The sequence below is a fragment of the Brassica napus genome, chromosome C1 (genome assembly GCF_020379485.1).
Source record: "Brassica napus cultivar Da-Ae chromosome C1, Da-Ae, whole genome shotgun sequence".
Lineage (NCBI taxonomy): Eukaryota > Viridiplantae > Streptophyta > Magnoliopsida > Brassicales > Brassicaceae > Brassica > Brassica napus.
In genome coordinates, this window is record NC_063444.1 from 1,942,310 (window position 1) to 1,961,128 (window position 18,819).

At 36.9% G+C, this 18,819-nt stretch overlaps 3 protein-coding genes across 3 annotated transcripts; 2 read left to right on the plus strand and 1 right to left on the minus strand.

Annotated features, from left to right (window-relative positions):
- The first annotated feature begins 325 nt into the window (after window positions 1-325).
- On the plus strand, window positions 326-3,453 carry LOC106375262 (isocitrate dehydrogenase [NAD] regulatory subunit 1, mitochondrial). Its single transcript, XM_013815131.3, has 4 exons — window positions 326-910; window positions 2,269-2,508; window positions 2,774-2,852; window positions 2,932-3,453. The coding sequence occupies exons 1-4, from the start codon at window positions 395-397 to the stop codon at window positions 3,204-3,206; spliced, it is 1,110 nt and encodes a 369-aa protein (XP_013670585.1). The 5' UTR covers window positions 326-394; the 3' UTR covers window positions 3,207-3,453.
- Window positions 3,454-3,501: 48 nt separating this feature from the next.
- Window positions 3,502-6,315, minus strand: LOC106375261 (glycerol-3-phosphate acyltransferase 9-like). The gene is made up of 12 exons (XM_013815130.3): window positions 5,999-6,315; window positions 5,860-5,917; window positions 5,615-5,733; window positions 5,429-5,528; window positions 5,073-5,168; window positions 4,887-4,983; window positions 4,715-4,802; window positions 4,542-4,638; window positions 4,389-4,474; window positions 4,105-4,224; window positions 3,891-3,989; window positions 3,502-3,725 (listed from the first exon to the last, which is right to left on the minus strand). Exons 1-12 carry the CDS (start codon window positions 6,118-6,120, stop codon window positions 3,677-3,679), a joined length of 1,131 nt encoding a protein of 376 aa, XP_013670584.2. The 5' UTR covers window positions 6,121-6,315; the 3' UTR covers window positions 3,502-3,676.
- Window positions 6,316-14,524: 8,209 nt separating this feature from the next.
- Window positions 14,525-18,155, plus strand: LOC106375263 (protein ALTERED PHOSPHATE STARVATION RESPONSE 1). Its single transcript, XM_013815132.3, has 4 exons — window positions 14,525-16,195; window positions 16,271-16,464; window positions 16,528-16,751; window positions 16,957-18,155. The coding sequence occupies exons 1-4, from the start codon at window positions 14,806-14,808 to the stop codon at window positions 17,693-17,695; spliced, it is 2,547 nt and encodes an 848-aa protein (XP_013670586.1). The 5' UTR covers window positions 14,525-14,805; the 3' UTR covers window positions 17,696-18,155.
- The last annotated feature ends 664 nt before the right edge of the window (window positions 18,156-18,819 follow it).

The window sequence follows — 18,819 nt, forward strand, 5'->3', positions numbered from 1 at the left end:
TAAAAGAACTTCAACCGTATTCCATTTTTTATTTCATTTTTTACTCTTTGATAGAGTAAAAATAGGTTTACTCTATAAACTTATTAATTTATTTATTTTATTCATCATTCTATTTTTCACTTTAAAATGGAGTAACAATTAAATACAACTCTATTACTGAATTACTTAAGAAAAAATAACGGTGATCTTATGGAGTAATAAGTGGTTAACTCTTTTGGTGCTGCAAGCTTAACTAATTTATGAGAATGTAATAATAAGGTTAAAAGATTTATAGGGAGCAAATGTGCAAATATACACAAATTATACAATAAACGACTTTTCGTCCGCCTCCAAAGCTCCAAAAGCCAAACAAAAAAAAGAAAAAAAAAGATCAAAACTTTCACAAGCTCAAAACATGTCTCCTCGATCGCTGACTCTCCTCAAGAACCTCGCAAGAAACTCAAACGCCTCCTCCTCATGCATCCAAACCCGATCCGTGACCTACATGCCCCGACCCGGCGATGGATCCCCACGCGCAGTGACCCTAATCCCCGGCGACGGGATCGGTCCCCTCGTGACCAACGCCGTCGAGCAGGTGATGGAGGCGATGCACGCGCCGATCTACTTCGAGAAGTACGACGTCCACGGGGAGATGAGCCGCGTGCCCGCGGAGGTGATGGAGTCGATAAGGAAGAACAAGGTGTGCTTGAAAGGCGGGCTCAAGACTCCCGTCGGAGGCGGTGTGAGCTCGCTGAACGTGCAGCTGAGGAAGGAGCTTGATCTGTTCGCGTCGCTTGTTAACTGCTTTAACTTGCCTGGGTTGCCGACGAAGCATGAGAACGTTGACATCGTTGTGATTAGGGAGAATACTGAGGGGGAGTATGCGGGGCTTGAGCATGAGGTTGTTCCTGGTGTCGTTGAGAGTCTTAAGGTTGGTTTCTTGTTTGAAAGTTTTTATTTCTATGGACTTGTTTAGCTTAGAGAGCACCACTAGGTTGTTCCTGGTGTTGATTGAGAGTCTTAAGGTCAGTTTCGTCATTGAAAGTTTCGATTTTTATGGGCTTTTAGCTTAGAGAACACCACTAGGTTGTTCCTGGTGTTGTTTGAGAGTCTTAAGGTTGGTTTACGAATTTAAAGTTTCGATTTTTATGGACTCGTAGGTTAGAGAACACCACTAGGTTTGTTCCTGGTGTTGTTTGAGAGTCTAGAGATCAGTTTCGTCATTGAAAGTTTTGATTTTGATGTGACTCGTAGCTTAGAGAACACCACTAGGTTTGTTCCTGGTGTTGTTTGAGAGTCTAGAGATCAGTTTCGTCATTGAAAGTTTTGATTTTGATGTGACTCGTAGCTTAGAGAACACCACTAGGTTTGTTCCTGGTGTTCTTGAGAGTGTTGAGGTCAGTTTTCGAATTGAAAGTTTCGATTTTTATGGACTCTAAGCTTAGAGAACACGACTAGGTTGTTCCTTGTATTGTTTGAGAGTCTTAAGTTCGGTTTCCTCATTGAAAGTTTGATTCGAAAATTTCGATTTTTATGGAATCCTAGCTTAGAGAACACCACTAGGTGTTGTTGAGAGTCTTAAGTTCGGTTTCCGCATTGAAAGTTTCGATTTTTATGGACTTGTTTAGCTTAGAGAGCACCACTAGGTTGTTCTTAGTGTTGTTTGAGAGTCTTAAGGTCAGTTTCCGAATTGAAAGTTTCGATTTTTATGGACTCTAAGCTTAGAGAACACCACTAGGTTGTTCCTTGTATTGTTTGAGAGTCTTAAGTTCGGTTTCCTCATTGAAAGTTTGATTTTTATGGACTCTTAGCTTAGAGAAGACTAATAGGTTTGTTCCTTGTGCTGTTGAGAGTTTTAAAAGTGAGTTTCGTCATTAAAAGTTTCGATTTTTATGGACTCTTAGCTTAGAAGATGTGCGCATAGTGTTGTTGAGAGTCTTAAGGTCAGTTTCGTCATTAAAAGTTTCGATTTTTATGGACTCTTAGCTTAGAAGATGTGCATAGTGTTGTTGAGAGTCTTAAGGTCAGTTTCGTCATTAAAAGTTTCGATTTTTATGGACTCTTAGCTTAGAGAGCACCACTAGGTTGTTCCTGGTGTTATTGAGAGTCTTAAGATCAGTTTCCTCATTAAAAGTTTCGATTTTTATGGACTCTTAGCTTAGAGAGTCTTAAGGTCAGTTTACTCATTGAAAGTTTAGATTTTTATTGTCATGGCTTCTTGAAACAGTGTTGGATTAGCTAAATGGTTATTTCTTGGATCTGATGTCATGATTTGTTGTCTTTTGTTAGGTGATTACGAAGTTTTGTTCGGAGCGTATAGCGAAGTATGCGTTTGAGTATGCGTACCTGAACAACAGGAAGAAAGTGACGGCAGTGCACAAGGCTAACATCATGAAACTTGCTGATGGTTTGTTCTTGGAGTCATGTCGAGAGGTCGCTAAAAAGTATCCAGGGATAACTTACAATGAGATCATTGTTGACAACTGCTGTATGCAACTTGTAGCCAAACCAGAGCAGTTCGACGTCATGGTATGTTTAATAGTTGTATTCTTAGTACTTTCTTCGTCGTCTCTGCTGTAAATAGATTGGCGAGAAAGCTGTGTGTAGCTAATAAGACTTTCTCAGTTAAATAAATAGACCGTGTTACAGCTTAATTCTTCACTTGGATGACAGCCTTTCACTGCTATTATTAACCTGTGTTTATGTTTTCTCTGATTGATGTTTGCATTAGCTTCCTTTGGCTTTTTATTCTTTTCTTTTTCTTGAAACGGCTTATTGACTAAATGTTCTGCAGGTGACACCTAATCTGTATGGTAATTTAGTTGCAAACACTGCTGCTGGTATTGCTGGAGGCACTGGAGTCATGCCTGGAGGTAACAATAGCCTCTGCTTATACTCTCAATTACAACTATGGACAGTTCTGAAATTTGTATATTATGAACATGAAAACAGGAAACGTAGGGGCAGACCATGCGGTATTTGAGCAAGGTGCATCAGCAGGAAACGTGGGGAAAGACAAGATAGTACGAGAAAACAAAGCGAACCCAGTGGCGCTGCTTCTCTCATCAGCCATGATGCTAAGACACCTTCAGTTTCCTTCGTTTGCTGACCGGCTCGAAACAGCAGTGAAAAGAGTCATCTCCGAAGGAAATTGCCGGACTAAAGATCTTGGTGGACAAAGCACTACTCAGCAGGTGGTTGATGCCGTCATTGCAAATCTTGAGTGAGACCACCTTTGACAAAGTTACTTGTTCCTTCCTTCCCTCATCAAAGTTCCTTGCTACTATTGCCAAAAGTATATTGGGTATAATCCACGCTGTCTGGTTTTGTAAGTTTTACATTCTTTAGACGTTAACTCGTCGAAACTCTCGAACCATATTTTTCTATTCCAAATAATTCATGTTGCTACGCTTGTTTGTGTTTTCAAAATTATTGTTGTCCAAGAAGCTGAATGAAAGAAAACTTCAGTTCTTAGTTCTTTCCTATTCATAGCACCACCAGAGAAACTAGCAACAAGTAGAAGAGCGAATGAATCATAACTATCATTATTGCTGGAATTCAGAAGTGTAATGTATTGATACACAGAGAGAGCTAAAAGCACAAGAGGTATGAGTTTGTCTTGTCTAGCAGATTAATGAAACACCACAAGTAAAAAGAGAAAGAAAAAAAACATAAAACATGAAATGATCTTTTGCATTCACTTGACTTCCAATCTAGCCAGGATCGACTCTGCAAAACTCTGTTGCCTGTGAATTTAAAGAAAGACAAATCATCACCAAGTCTTGTTAGGAATTCGAGCGTACACAACAGATAGGGGGACATTAATGCAAAGACTTTGCTACTGGAAGTTCTCAGTGATTCATTTAGTTCCAGAGAATAATGACAAGACACATTCAAAGAATAACACATACTTGCGTTCGCTATGCTTGGAACTTGGCCTCGAATACTTCAAGTATCCATCCCAAGGAACCTTTTTGAGACCTGCCCTATGAGATATCATGTCTCTGACCCTGTGAGAATCAAACAAAGTGGATCTCATAAATGTTAGACCAACTACTAAAACGCAAAAGAATGTCATGCTTAATCTTCATATGAAAAACTTCAGTGTGTTATATTGTGTTTTACCTCTCTGCAAACTCAATTGCTGTTTCACCAGGCCTTATTGTTTGGGGTTCCAAGTACCACACCTCACACACCACAGCCCACGATGTCATGAGTTGCAGTAAATGCATAGTGAATGATTGTCTGCAAAGATCATGCAACACCTTTTGTTAGAAATGTTCCAAAAAAAACTTCATGTCTTTGCAACCAGAACAATCGCAACTATGCAATATATATAAAATTAAAAGACTAGTGTGCCTATTACTAGCTAGAATCTGATAAGAAAGTCATAAAGAAAACACCCTTACTTTCTGCTGTTCCAGAAGGCGTCAACAAAGATCTTATTGTATTTAATGGCGATTGGACAAACAGTGCAGTCCAATTCAAAAGCACCCTGAACATTGTCATGAGGCAACTCAGAAACTATTAACATAAAACATCAAAGTAAGGGTTCATAATACCTTCTTAAACATCACAGTGTAATTATTATTTACACAAGTCCCTTCAGGAAATATGAGAAGAGGGTTATTGTCAGTTCCTTGAACATGGTTCCTTAACCTGAACGATGTAGATTCATTTTCCCATGATTAATATCAGTAGATCAAAGGAGATAAAAGAAACATATCATGCTTACTTTCTTGCTACAATCTCACGATCCTTAGCCTCGGAACGATTGAACCAAATACATCCAACACTCTCTAATATTGTGCTTTGCAGAAGCCCTTCGTATTATAAAAGCATCAAAAGTCAAACCATGTCTTTTAAAAAACAATGCACCAAAGACAAAACCAATGAGACTCACTTACCAACCCAACCAGGATGCTTCTGCATTATAACAGCAAAAGCAGTCATCTGCTCCAAGACGATGAAGTCAATCATCGAAGTATGGTTGGCAACATAGACCTGTTTAACACACCCCAGTCATAAAAAATTAAGCATAAGTACAATAAAACTATCAAAGGAGATAGATACTTATAAAAGGAAACATGAACCTGCTTAGGACGGATGCTAGGCCGTGGCCCGTGGTATCTAACAACTCCTGTCCATGAGGCCACAAAGAAGCTGCATATCATCTCCACCAAGACTCTCTGGTAACAGCACAAATTTCAACATCAAGATATCAACAAAGCAGAGGATTATACACGACACAAAGAACCAGGGCCGGTCCTGGGCCAAACCGGATAAAAAGTTCCCCTCAAGCCCCCAAAATTTTCGAAAAAGTTTATATATAGAGGCTCCTAAACTTGTAAAAAAAAATTCAAACCCCCAAATTATTGAAATCCTCCTTAAACCGTCTATAGCCCCTAAAATCTCAGGGCCGGCCCTGCAGAGAACCAACCCCACCTACCTCAATCTTTTTCCTCAGCCTGTCCTGACCTTTCAGGAGAGAGTGTACAGGGATAAACGTTGAAAGGAAAATAAACCATCCAAAAGCTAAAGTGATGCACCTGCAGGTTTTAAACAATCAACTCCTCATCAGTCCAACACACAGCTTAAAAATATGAACTTTAAGATAGAACCAAACCAAACAAACCTCAAGGGAAAGAGAAGACAGTATCTAACAACAACACCACAGCACCATAAAGGAAACAAGTAGATGTTCCAGTTCCAAGGCTCTGGAGGGTTCGACTTAAAACACCGAGTGAATGAGTCCTACCCAACAAAAAAAAAAAGATCTTTATACTTGAGATGCTTAGATAAATCAAGAAAGATTAAAACTTTGTAAGATAAATCAATAAAAAGATTAAAACTTTGTAAGCTAAACTCATCAGACATTACATCAACAATGGCACCAGCAGCTTCAGTGAGCGTTGGAGAAATGTCTAGCAAATCACGCCTGATTCAATCAAAATCATCATATGCTACCATTAACAAACGCACATAGAGAGATACAAAGGAGAGGGAGAGAAGAGTTTACAGGCGGAGCTTGCCACGAGGCTCGTTGATGGAGGAGCCGGAAGGAAGGTAATCTTCGATGTTGGGGTGATCCAATTCAAGCTCGGATCTTGAAGTCACCATCTTCCCTGCTGTACTGCTCATCTCTCTCTCTCTCTCTCTCTCTCTCTCTCGCTTCCGATCGCCGGAGATTGGGTTCTTTTGGTGGTGAAACGATGGTAAGAGTCGGAGCAAACGATGTTCTCAACGCAGATCTTCTCTCACGCGCGCGTGTATTATTATTGTTTAATTGTTTAATTAGTATAATTAGTTTTATCTACTTAGGTGTGGATCAGAAGGGACTCGGTGACTCTAGAGAAGTACTTTGTAAGATACTGAAGAAACTAAAAGGATCTAAAGGCATAATCCAACCAATCAGACATCTACTTCCGAGTTTCTGACCTTGTGATGTCTTGATAAGATCTAACACTATTAAAAATCACATTTTCATCGAGCGATAAGATCTTTTCTCTGAGTATTCAAATGGAGCGTAACCAATAGATTCATATCTGCGTGGTCACATGTAGAACTAATAATTTCACACTATAAGAAAATCGATTTATGGCTTGGACCAACAGGGCAATTCCTCATCTAGTAGAAATCTCTGTAGACCACCAAGTTGCATATTTTGTTCTTCAATGGTTTTTTGTATTGTTTCTTAAAATTAAAGAGAATTATTGTAATTTAAATGTAGCTTACCATACATATTCTTTGTTGTCTTCAGGAGAAGCCAGCAGGTGAAAAGAAAATGAGATTTACTTTTGTGAACCATCCTCTGTAGTTGTGTTATTGTTTTCCTTTTGTTAGAAATCAGGGTTGTCAACTTCTTGTTAGTTGTAAATTTTTCCATTTTTAAGTGTTTCTCTAATTCATTGGTTTTTGTTATTTTGACTGAAGTGAGATAACTAATTATTTGTCTATTTTTTGCAAAAAGGAATGGTAAAGAACAAATAAATGCCAGGGAAGTCTCTATGTTACTCGAGTGCCTAGCAAGTGGAACGAGATCATTCTTTATCTATGATTGAAATCTGCTTTCACTTATTAGTAATAAAGTATTTTGCTTTCAATTTAAAAAATCCATAATGCCCAAAAATAATCAATTTTCAACCAGCAAATTCACTTTGATGCTGAGAATTAATTAGTGTTTGCAAAACGTGGCTTAGTTGTTAAATCATTGTTTTAAAAAATCTATAAAGACCTATTCTCTCAAGCTCACACTAAAATCTTTTCTTTTTTCGGATTGCTTTCGATCTAGAATTACGCAAATTAATATTTAGTAACGCAATACGTATACATCTAAATACAGTACAATGCACTGAGATGGTACCATTATACTACTACGTATATGCAATAATGCAAATCAAAGTCTGGAAAAGAATTGCAGAGAGAAACATCTAAATACAGTACAATGCACTGAGATAGTACCATTATACTACTACGTATATGCAATAATGCAAATCAAAGTCTGGAAAAGAATTGCAGAGAGAAACACGAAGGAAACCGGTTGTGGAACCTAATCACAGGGTTAAGTGGTTGATCATCATTTAGGTTGTCTTGTCTATGTCTTATAATATTAATCTTCCATGGATCTTATAGATATTGTACAGTTTAAAATAATGAAAAAGCAAATAACGTGAAACCTAAACCACATTTACATACATTTTGTGTTTTATTCTCTAACTCTATTTTCATTTTCTATTTTAGAGTAAAAAATGCTCTAATCTTGTTTGATTTTTTTGTTCTATAATGGAATAAAAAAATAAGTTTACTCTAAACTAAAGTATGATTACAATAAAATCCAATGCCATTATGAAATTATTCCATTTTGAAAAAAGTAATGAAATAATACATTGGAAATTATCTAATTGTTTTGGCCTACCTCAACATCGACCTCCATACTTAAAGTATAGTTTTTGTAATCGAATGAGTATTAGCACTATGCATGAGAAAATACTTCATTTATCACAAACCTGATCTAATGAAGATGTAAAATATATATATGAACCAAAAATCTAGAACTCCATTTTTTAATAAACCAACTGACAATGGGTTAGCTAAAAACTAACACCATAAAAAGTCAAATAGTAGGCCTACATTATTGATAATTTGATACATTGCACTACGCTCATGCCAAATTGCCAATGGTACGTTTGTTTATAAATTTTCAGATTGTTTTCTTTTTCAACTTGGATGTCGAATTATAATACTCTAGTGGAATGCTGAGTGAAGTGATCTCCAACTATAATACCCTAGTGGCAGAGAGGGAAGATAAATCCAATGAATGTTATTCAGAGCAAGATCAGACAAGTCCTTTATAGTATGTACATATACCTTTTTGTTAATTGTCATTTAGCGATTGTGGGGAACATTTGCTTCTGTTGAATATTCCTTACGTTTGACCTAGCTTTCGCATAAATATTTATTTACTCTTTTTCTTACTCTTTCGTCCATAACTTTTACGATTTCTAATGAAATCCTTTGAACAGTCTTTTAACGATTTATAAACTGATTATTACCTAATCAATCTATGAAATAACAATAATCCATGAGCTCTTGAAACTCACCCTTTTGCCAAAGAAAGTAAGAAACTGTCGTATAATATAACTGAAAATGAGATCAACATGAATCGACTTAAGAAGAAATGATACTATCGCTGTATAGATGACTTTAATAGGTTAACTATGCTTAATATATATTTAATCACTTTTGTACGTATTTCTTCTAATAGTATTGTAAATCTAAACAAATAAGGTCTAAACGAAAAGAAAAAAAAAGTACTGAGAGAAGAAACATGGGCACCAAGGAGGAACACAAGAAAGTCAAAGCGATTCTTTCGAGTTTAAATTTCCGCTTATTTCCTTTTTACTTTACAGGAAAAGACCTAGCTTTTTCTATTTAGTTGGCTATACGAGAATATACTCTTTTTTTTTTCTTTTTTAACGTCTGAATAATTATGCTATTACAACAATAAAAAATATTACATAGATGATTCTATAACCGATAATTCTACCATCATATAAAAATGCACGTTTGACTGCATCACTTTGAACCGCCTTTTGAGATCCATGTTCGATGATACGCCATGCACCGTGCTGAAGATCTCTTGTAATCTTTTTTTCTCTATAATCTGCATAATTTGTGTTTTCTGGAGTTTGAACTCCAGACCTCTTAATGTAGAAGCATTAATGAACCCTTAGTCAAACTACTAGACTAGGGAGCTTCCACTACAGGAATATACTCATGTTTTTAGATTTTTTTATTAGAATATTTATCTATTTAGTAATGTTGATTTTTGTAACTATTTGTTTTTTTACGTTACTTTCATTTTAGCTTAATATTCACTGGAAAAAAATATTAAATTATTGGAATTTTTATATCAGTCTTTGACCTTTTGAGAAAGAGCTAATTATGTCAATCTTGAATTTTGTTAAAAAAATTATATCAATCTTAACTTGACATGTATCATGTATCATCGATCCACTGTGGTTGCGATTGCGATTGCAAAACTAGTGTTGGTTCGAAGATTTCCACCAAATACTAATTTAAAGATTCTGATATAAATCTACAAAATCATTTAGGAAAACCGAAGTGGATAAGTGGTCATATTTCCATAGTTTCCCTATCATATCTAAAGCTTAGACTTTAGTTTTAGTTTATCTCCCAACTTGAGAGACCACTGGACCAATAAATATTTGTTTTTAAATCTTTTCTAGGAGAATATAACCCAATGTAGAAGAGGATTTTTTTTTTTTTGTAGTGTTACAGCTAGCAAGCCACCTCTGCTAAAAAAGAAAGTTACAGCAAGCCACTTAAATATTTACAGCCATTGAAACATTTCCCTTATGGTTCACAACACTTGATGCTCTCTGGATATTTTATCATTTTCATTATTGAAGGTTTCTATTGACAAAATAAGACCTCAAAATTATAGTGCATGTGCAGTTTTTTGAAACACAAAACATAATACTATTTCATAAAGTTAAGAAAATAACATACATCTTTGGAATATATTAAAATATTGTATATTATTACAAACAAATTAATAAATTGAATTAAAATTTAGCAAAATGCAGCTTGCTCAACTACAACCACTTAATTTTTTTTTTTTTTTGCATGTATTAAGTTAGATTTCAATTCAACTGTAGCATCACAGCTGGAAAAAGCTCTTTCCTAACCATTCCTGACTAAATTCAACTAGAAAATACGATATTTCCTCATTGAAATCTATATGTTGGAATGCATGCACAAAATGACTACAAAAATTAGTGGGACGTGGTACTGAGGTAGACCTAAGACTATATATTATTATTATATACTCATATTTAAATACTAACATAAAAGATGAAATGAAAAGTTTGTCTATATAAGGAACCTTTGTTCACCAGTGAAATGAGTGTCACATGTCACCTGTCGTCGTCGCCCAATTATTCTGTGCCTGCCGAATTCTTCCCCATCTTTCAAAGACTTTTCCGTGTTTTGTTTATTCTTCCTATAAACCCTAAATTAAATCTGCTACCATTAATGACCATCACATTAATAACACTATATCTTACTGACCAGAACTACCAAACCCACTAAATAGCAGAGGAAATAGAATAGTTGTATCGTTGTATCATACTAAATTGTTTCTCCCACTCATTTATTCATATATACACGGCCTAATCTGTCACTAGCATCTACTATTGCATAAAGTATAAATAAATCAGAACTTTATCAGTCAATAATGTTGCATAGTAATTTCATAATTTGAGTATAGAGAATGTGGTCAAAACTCAAATAAGATACCTTCGGGATAACAACTGTTATTTTTCGAGTAGCTTTGAGGCTATTCTTTTTCTACAGGATATGGATTCACTGCAGTGGCCCTTCTTAGAAGTCAACTTGTGAACATGTGTAAACAGTACTGTTTCAGCAAAAGCTCGCAAAATCTTGTATATAATTTTGTCTCTTAGAATAAATCAGTCACAACAACTTGTTTTTTGACTAAAAATTATCATTTATAACTCCGAGATAATCTTTTATATATTATGACAAAGTGTTGCTACAAACTTTATAGTTACGTTATAGAATTATCTTATAATATAAAGTAATGAAGCATTTCGGTTAATTTGCTCTGGTTCTAGTCTATATAACAGTAGAAGTCATGTGCTTTAACACAGAGACAATTTCCTGTGTACTGTTATATAGAATTATAGACTTTAGAACCAGAAAAAATTAAATGGTGCTGAGCTTAAACCTAGTAAACTAAAGAAAGCGAGGAAAATAAAAAGGTGAAAGGGACAAGAAGAAGAAGACGACGTCACAATGCATTAAATTCAATGCTTTATTACTGTAGTTTTAAGCACTCCCCTCGTTTATATATTTGTACATTTTCATTTACATACACTACAAGTATACTATATAAAGTTTACCTCGTCACGCTTTCCCTAAAATGCAACAATTAATTGACTCATTGAAGTTGGGCAGGGGACCAAAGTAAATTTCTCAAAACATCATACCTCTAAATCAACACGGCCTGATCTTATATTTTGCACCTAACATCACTAAGATTTTGGACATTTGTCAAACAGTTTGGCATGACAGTAGAATATGATATCTATTTTGCTTTTGCTTTTTGTTAGAATATGATCTCAACTATTTTAGATTTCAGGTAAAACATGAATATTATTGAATTATATGTTATTGACGGGAGTAAGTGGACTTTTATTTACATTCCCCGTACGATTTCAACTGTGAAGATCGGTCGATATACAAAGAATCCACTGTTTGAGTAGATATTGTCTGCTTAATGGACTATTAAAATTGACAATAGCAAATGCGTTGTGGAAAAGTATATGGAACATCTCGTGTTGAAATCCATAGGATCATCCTTTTTTTTTGGAACTGAATAGGATTTTCCTTTTTGGGAGAACTTATAAACTTGTCATATAAAACATGTACATGACCAACTCTTATTGAACTCGATGGTTATTCGCACATTGACCAATTTTCCAATGAGCTGATCTACGACCACGCTATCGTTGGTAAAACCACGCTAATGTTCCAAAGCGTTATTAATCTAGAATTTGCAATCTACGATATTTATACGCACCATGCATATGGACGTCGTCTCCAAAAAAACAAGTAAACCATCGCATGCATCAACTTATTTTCTATTGAAACATCTTAACACTTGGTTAGAAGCTTTTTATCTTTAGATTAGTTTTACTTGTATTTTGTATTTACAGTTACCATGCATATGCGGTACAACACAGACCGATTTTTGATTGTCTCACCAGATTTCCAAGCGATAAAGGATATATAGCATACAGTAAAAAGGCCAAAAAAGAAGACAAACATGCAAAGTAAAAAGAGTTCGTTAAAAAAGCAAAAAGAAAATAGAATAAAAGGGATTGCTTCAGCACCAAGTTATTCTGGGTAAATAACATTTGGATAACTGTTACAAGGCTTCGATGCTAAGTATCCTTATGTGTCCTAATTCATGCTGCCGGGTCATTGTTTGATTGTTTTAACGCTGTGCTGTAAACTCGCGTCACCACATTATCCCGCAGTTGACCTGTGATTTGTTTTGTTGTGCCAATGTGCGTACTCGTGTTCTAGACTGTTAATCCTTAGTAGTCGACGACAAGTTAAAAAGGAAAAATCGTTGTAATGTTGTGCGACTCCGGTTAAACAATATAGGATTTTTGTCAATTATTATCCTTAAAATTTTAATTTTGATAGAATTGAGATATAGGATTTTTTTTGTCAATTTGAGATATAGGATATTTTAAGAAACATGTCTTTTGCATTTTTTTATAGCTAACATGCAAATATGCGTAACATAATGGACGCAATATTCACGTGATGGTAAAATGACCCCTTTTTGAGAAAAGCTAAAATGACACCTTAAAACAAAGTGTGATTGGATACAGCTGAAGTAAAAAGAAGTAAATAAAAAGGTGGAAATAGGTGGAAAATAAAAATGGTGAAAATAAGAAAGAAAAGAAAAAATGAGTGGAAACATTATTACTCTAGCATAATACTATCTCCGTTCCAGAAAGTAAGATGTTTTAGATTTTTTTCTTGTTCCACAAAGATAGATTTTCTATATTGTTAATGTACTTTTTTATACTTTTGAGGAACATTAATTGAGAATATTTGAATTGATTAAATTTCATTGGTGGAAAGTTATTGGAAAATGTATAATAAAGTAAAAAATAAATTAAATTATAAATATTTATTAAATTCTTAATAAGCGTGCATACTCTAGAAAATCTTACTTTCCAGAACAGAATGATTACTTTCCGGAACAGAGGGAGTATAAAGTAAAATTAAGTGTGTGTTTTCCACTTTCTAAATAGTAAATGGAGTAAAAATAAAAAAATAAGCTTCACCTGATTGGTATATTTTTAGTGGTAGCTGGAGTAAATAAAAAAGTAGAGTAAAAAGTTACTGCAATACAATCACACTCAAAGATTTCGATAATAATTCTTTGCATTTGTTTGCCGAAACTGTATGGATCACATCACCGATGTTTTAAACCGGAGTTTGAAATGCATATCTGGAGCTCGAAAGCATCAATTTATGTATCTGTTTCATGTATCAATGTATTTTTGAGGTTTTATATAATGTAAAATTTCTATAAATTAGCAATGCAAGAATTAATATTTTCACATTTGAACCTGGAATATAGGGTTGACTCCTGCAATTAAATTTGTATTGAACCTTAGCTATACTAATGTATCATACACACTACAACATACATATGTACATTCAGATGATATAACGCATCGATAAAACAAAAATAAAAGTCTAGTCAACGAGAGAGGAATAACCACCCTGACGACGTTAGCAATCACACCTGAAGCCTGAAGTTCTGTTTTGGTAACAACATCCATTTAGTTACGTCTTTAGTTTGAACACACAAACCAACACGGTTTAAAAGTAACTAATCAATAAATTATTCAAAACACACAAATGCTGTACATTCCTCATTTAATTCCCCTTACGTTATCCGTTACCATCATGCAATAATACTACGATTTAAATTGTCCAAATCAAATACTGTCGTTACGTAATTAAAGACTACAACCAAGGGTGTTTTGGAGAATATATAACAAAAATGGTCAAAACGAGTCAAAGTTACCGTCAAACCTAAAGCCAAACACTTCTACTAAACTTTAAGAGAACAGAAGTACTACCCGTATCTTTTTTTAAGATCCATGTCTTCTGTCCGAACCTCTCAAAGTACTGTCCTAAAAGAATTTTCATATTCGAAAACTCGGTTAATAAATGAAAGGATTAATAGTGTGATTAATTACCAGAAAAAGAAAATAAAGGAAAAAAAAACACCGACTCATCTAATGGGAGAAACAGACGAAAATCTCGGTGCTGGCAAGATTCCTCCACAGTCCTTTGCTGTTTTTTCCTTTTGTTCTTACTTTTATTTATCTTTATTTTTATTTTATTTTATTTTCTTGAGAGCTAAATCATTCGTTTTTTTTTTGTTTTTTCAATTTCTAGGCCTAAAACCGAAAATAATACTTTCTCGAGAAAACAATCACTTCAAGTCTTTTCTTTCTATCACCATCAAACCACACCATCTTTACCCCATATGCGCCTCCATCTCCAATTCCTCTCACCTACCTTCCATCTCTCTCTCTCTCTCTCTCTCTCTCTCTCTCTCTCTCTCTCTCTCTCTTCCCTTTTAATTTCTTATCAGATTTCAAATCTCCTCTTTCTTTCTTTTTTTTTCTGTTTTATTTTCCTCTTTTTTAAATTAATTTCTTTTTTTGTTGAATTATTGAAATGGGCTGTACAAGCTCCAAGCTCGACGATCTCCCGGCGGTTGCTCTCTGCCGCGAACGCTGCTCCTTCCTAGAAGCAGCCATCCATCAGCGTTACCTATTATCCGAATCCCACGTGGCGTACACCAACTCGCTCAGAGGAATCGGCCACTCGCTCCACCTCTTCATCAACCACCACCACCGCTTCATCGCTTCCGGCGGCGCTAACGGCGAAGGAGGTGCCTCTCCGAGACTCAACCTCCCTCCTCACAGAAAAGGCGACCCCGACGAAGAAGAAAAATCCCCTAAAAAAGCAAAGCTACCTTCCGGTTCGGGTTCTGATTCGGGTCATCTCGAATTCGATTCGGATTCAGACTCCGACTATGACGAAGAAGGCCACCTCGATTTGGATTCGGACTCTTTACATCACCTCTCTCCTCAACACCACCACCATCTAAACCATTTCCCGATACACGAACCTTACATGGACCAACAACAACAACAACCGGGTTATAACCCGTACCCGAATCCGGAAATGATGACTCATCATCATCAGCAGCAGCTTCCTCCTCCTCCTGCTTACTCAGGAGGAAGTTATATGCACATGAATTACATGAAGAACAAATCGATGCCTCCTTCAGTGATCTATGAGCAAAGACCAAGCAGTCCTCAAAGAGTCTACGAAGGTGAATCATCATCATCATCTTACAATCCATATCCTCCTAATTATTACGGATACTCAAATACCGGACCCGGACCCGGTTACTACGGTTCTTCTTCTTCTTCGAGTGGTGCTAGTTCAAAACCGCCTCCGCCTCCTCCGTCGCCGCCTAGGTCCAACGGCTGGGATTTTTTGAATCCGTTCGATACTTACTACCCTCCGTACACTCCGAGCCGTGACTCGAGGGAGCTTAGGGAGGAAGAAGGTATACCGGAGCTGGAGGAGGACGATTCGCAGTACGAGGTTGTTAAGGAAGTTCACGGCAGACCGAAGTTCGCCGGCGGCGGCGGCGGCGGCGGCGGTGGTAATAACCAACCGCCTCCCGCCGCCGTGTACAGGGAAGAGCCTCCGTTGACTTCTCCGTCTCCGCCGCCGGTTGTCGATAAATCAGGCGCCAGCACTAGCGGCGGCGGAGATGCGGCGATGTATCAGAGTAGGCCGAGCGTGTCGGTGGAGAAGAAAGGCGTGGAGTACGAAGTTCACGTTGTTGAGAAGAAGACTGTTGTTGAAGACGCTGGCAACGAAGAGAGACGGAGCAATGCTGCGGCGCCACGTGGAGGAGGAGGTGGGCCACGTGCGGTGCACGAGGTCGCTAAAGAGATTGAGACTCAGTTCGTGAAGGCTGCGGAGTCAGGAAGCGAGATCGCTAAGCTGCTTGAAGTGGGGAAGCATCCTTACGGTCGTAAACATGGTAATAATAACCTCTCTAAAACAACTTTTATGCAAACAGATTAATTTAAAAAGGTTTAAACTTTTTTCTTTGCAGTTTCTAAATTGTTACATCCTTCGCTACCTTCTACCTCTGGAGGAGGTTCTTCTGCTCCTGCTGCTGCTGCTGCTGTTACTGCGCCGCCTACTTACGCAGACATCGAGGAAGAACTTGCGTCAAGGTCGAGGAATCTTTCTTCCACGTTGCATAAGCTTCATCTATGGGAGAAGAAGCTTTACCATGAAGTGAAGGTAATGTTTGGTCTTAAAACACTGTGATCAGTTCTTTTTGTTAAGCTTTATACTCTTGTCTAGGCTGAGGAGAAGTTGCGCGTGGCTCACGAGAAGAAGCTAAGGAAGCTAAAGCGTTTGGATGAAAGAGGTGCTGAAGCTACCAAAGTAGACACAACTCGTAAACTAGTGAGAGACATGTCAACGAAGATAAGGATTGCGATTCAGGTTGTTGATAAAATCTCTGTGACGATTAATAAGATTAGAGACGAAGATCTATGGCCGCAACTTAATGCATTGATTCAAGGGTAAAAGCTTTGCCTCCACATGTTTATGTTTATACTGATTATAATATAAACCAAATTATTAGCAAGATAAATTTCATAAAACAGTTATAATAATGTTAATTAAGCTACATAAAATAAATAATATACAACTAAAATTTCTCCAATTAGTTTATAAAATTTGTTACATATTTACATTTTGAAAATGTTGATTCTGTTTTATTCTTAGGCTTACAAGAATGTGGAAAGCAATGCTTGAGTGTCATCAAACTCAGTCTCAAGCCATCAGGGAAGCTCGAGGGCTAGGTCCCATAAGAGCAAGCAAGAAACTCGGTGAAGAGCATCTAGAAGCAACTAGTTTGTTAGGACACGAGCTTATTAACTGGATACTAGGATTCTCTAGCTGGGTCAGCGCTCAGAAAGGCTACGTGAGAGAGTTAAACAAATGGCTCATGAAGTGTCTTCTCTACGAGCCCGAGGAGACGCCAGACGGCATCGCTCCTTTCTCACCTGGTCGTATCGGAGCCCCACCGATCTTTGTGATATGCAACCAGTGGTCTCAAGCTCTGGACAGGATATCCGAGAAGGAAGTTATCGAGGCGATGCGTAGCTTCACCACGAGCGTGCTTCAGCTCTGGGAGCAAGATCGGTTGGAGACGACGGCGATGGGGCAGGGGGATGCGGAGAAGAGAGTTAGGAACATGGACAGGGAGGAGCAGAGGATACATAGAGAGATTCAAGCGCTGGAGAAGAAGATGGTTCTGGTGGCACCTGGTGATGGTCTTTCTTTGTCTGGGAACGCTGTCTACCAGAGTGATACTAGCAACGATAGTTTGCAAGGGAGCTTGCAGCGGATTTTTGAAGCTATGGAGAGATTCACTGGTGAATCTGTGAGGGCTTATGATGATCTCTTGGTGCGTGCTGAAGAAGAAACTGCTCCAAGAGAAGTTGAGTCGGATGAGGACTAATAAGTAAAACAGGAGGAAGATCTTTGCAATAATGCTGGAACACTGGGCTATACGGTTTGGTATACTAGAAAACCATCTGAGACTTGGGCAAGAAGAGCCCACATCATGATGATGATCTAAGAGGAGGCAGAAACCGTGTAGAGAGACTACTGCCAAATGTTGGGTTTATATAGATGCGGTTTAGTGCAGAAAGGCTTTGAACCGGATGGTTTAGAGGAAGGTTTGATGACTTGTTTTACTTTACCACATATGATGCAGGTTGCAGATATTAGTTTGAGCCTAATGGTTATTAAATTAGGGCAGTGTATACATAAGACGTTTAGGATGAAACTTTTGGTAGCGTTCTCAACAATTATTTTGTAAAATCTGAAGGTTAGTAGCAGGCAAGTCTCTCTTTCTTTTAACATAAGATTAAAAATATGTAATCATTTTGTGATAAGTTGCAAACTATTACCAATCATTAACCTGACCAGCCTTAAACATTGATCACGTGAAACTTTTAATAGTAGTACTAAACACAGTGGTCCATTCTTTCTCAATCAGTGCCTGCGCCAATAGTTAACGACTTTGTGTTGCCGTGCCAAACATGATTAGCGTGAACTTGACGTCTCGTGTGACAAATCTTTTTTCGTGTGTGTTTGTTTGTTGTAAAATAATAAATCTTAAATAAAATGATAACATGAATAGAATAAGTTCCAGAAGTTATTGTTGTGATCCAACCATAGGCTAATGATGAATGTTTATTATATACTGGAGATAGTGCTTGAGCATCTAATCATACAAAGAAAGCCAATTACATTGGAGAATCTTTAGATCACTTCACTCTTTGCCTTTTCTACACAGGAGACGACTATTGTAACCTCCAAAGGTGGTAAATAGTAGAAACATTTCAAGAATACTTTTCATTTGCAAACATCCAAATTAAGAACATACAAACTATTTTCTCGCCGGTCATCCAAATTAAGAACATACAAACTATTTTCAAGGTTACCAAACAAAACTCAAAATAGTATGATGTATATCGTATACGAGTAAAAAATAAATGTTTGAAAGCTGATCCATATGTTGACAGGATTTTTAGTCTAGAGGTCTCTATCAAAAAGCACCACACAACCATATTCAAC

Coding starts and splice junctions, on each gene's coding strand:
- LOC106375262 (XM_013815131.3), top strand. CDS start 395: ATGTCTCCTCGATCGCTGACTCTCCTCAAGAACCTCGCAAGAAACTCA. Junction 911..2,268: donor GTGTCGTTGAGAGTCTTAAG/GTTGGTTTCTTG, acceptor GTCTTTTGTTAG/GTGATTACGAAGTTTTGTTC. Junction 2,853..2,931: donor CACTGGAGTCATGCCTGGAG/GTAACAATAGCC, acceptor ACATGAAAACAG/GAAACGTAGGGGCAGACCAT.
- LOC106375261 (XM_013815130.3), bottom strand. CDS start 6,120: ATGAGCAGTACAGCAGGGAAGATGGTGACTTCAAGATCCGAGCTTGAA. Junction 5,734..5,859: donor CTGCTGGTGCCATTGTTGAT/GTAATGTCTGAT, acceptor TTTGTTGGGTAG/GACTCATTCACTCGGTGTTT. Junction 4,803..4,886: donor GAAGCATCCTGGTTGGGTTG/GTAAGTGAGTCT, acceptor TATAATACGAAG/GGCTTCTGCAAAGCACAATA.
- LOC106375263 (XM_013815132.3), top strand. CDS start 14,806: ATGGGCTGTACAAGCTCCAAGCTCGACGATCTCCCGGCGGTTGCTCTC. Junction 16,196..16,270: donor TCCTTACGGTCGTAAACATG/GTAATAATAACC, acceptor TTTTCTTTGCAG/TTTCTAAATTGTTACATCCT. Junction 16,752..16,956: donor CTTAATGCATTGATTCAAGG/GTAAAAGCTTTG, acceptor TTTTATTCTTAG/GCTTACAAGAATGTGGAAAG.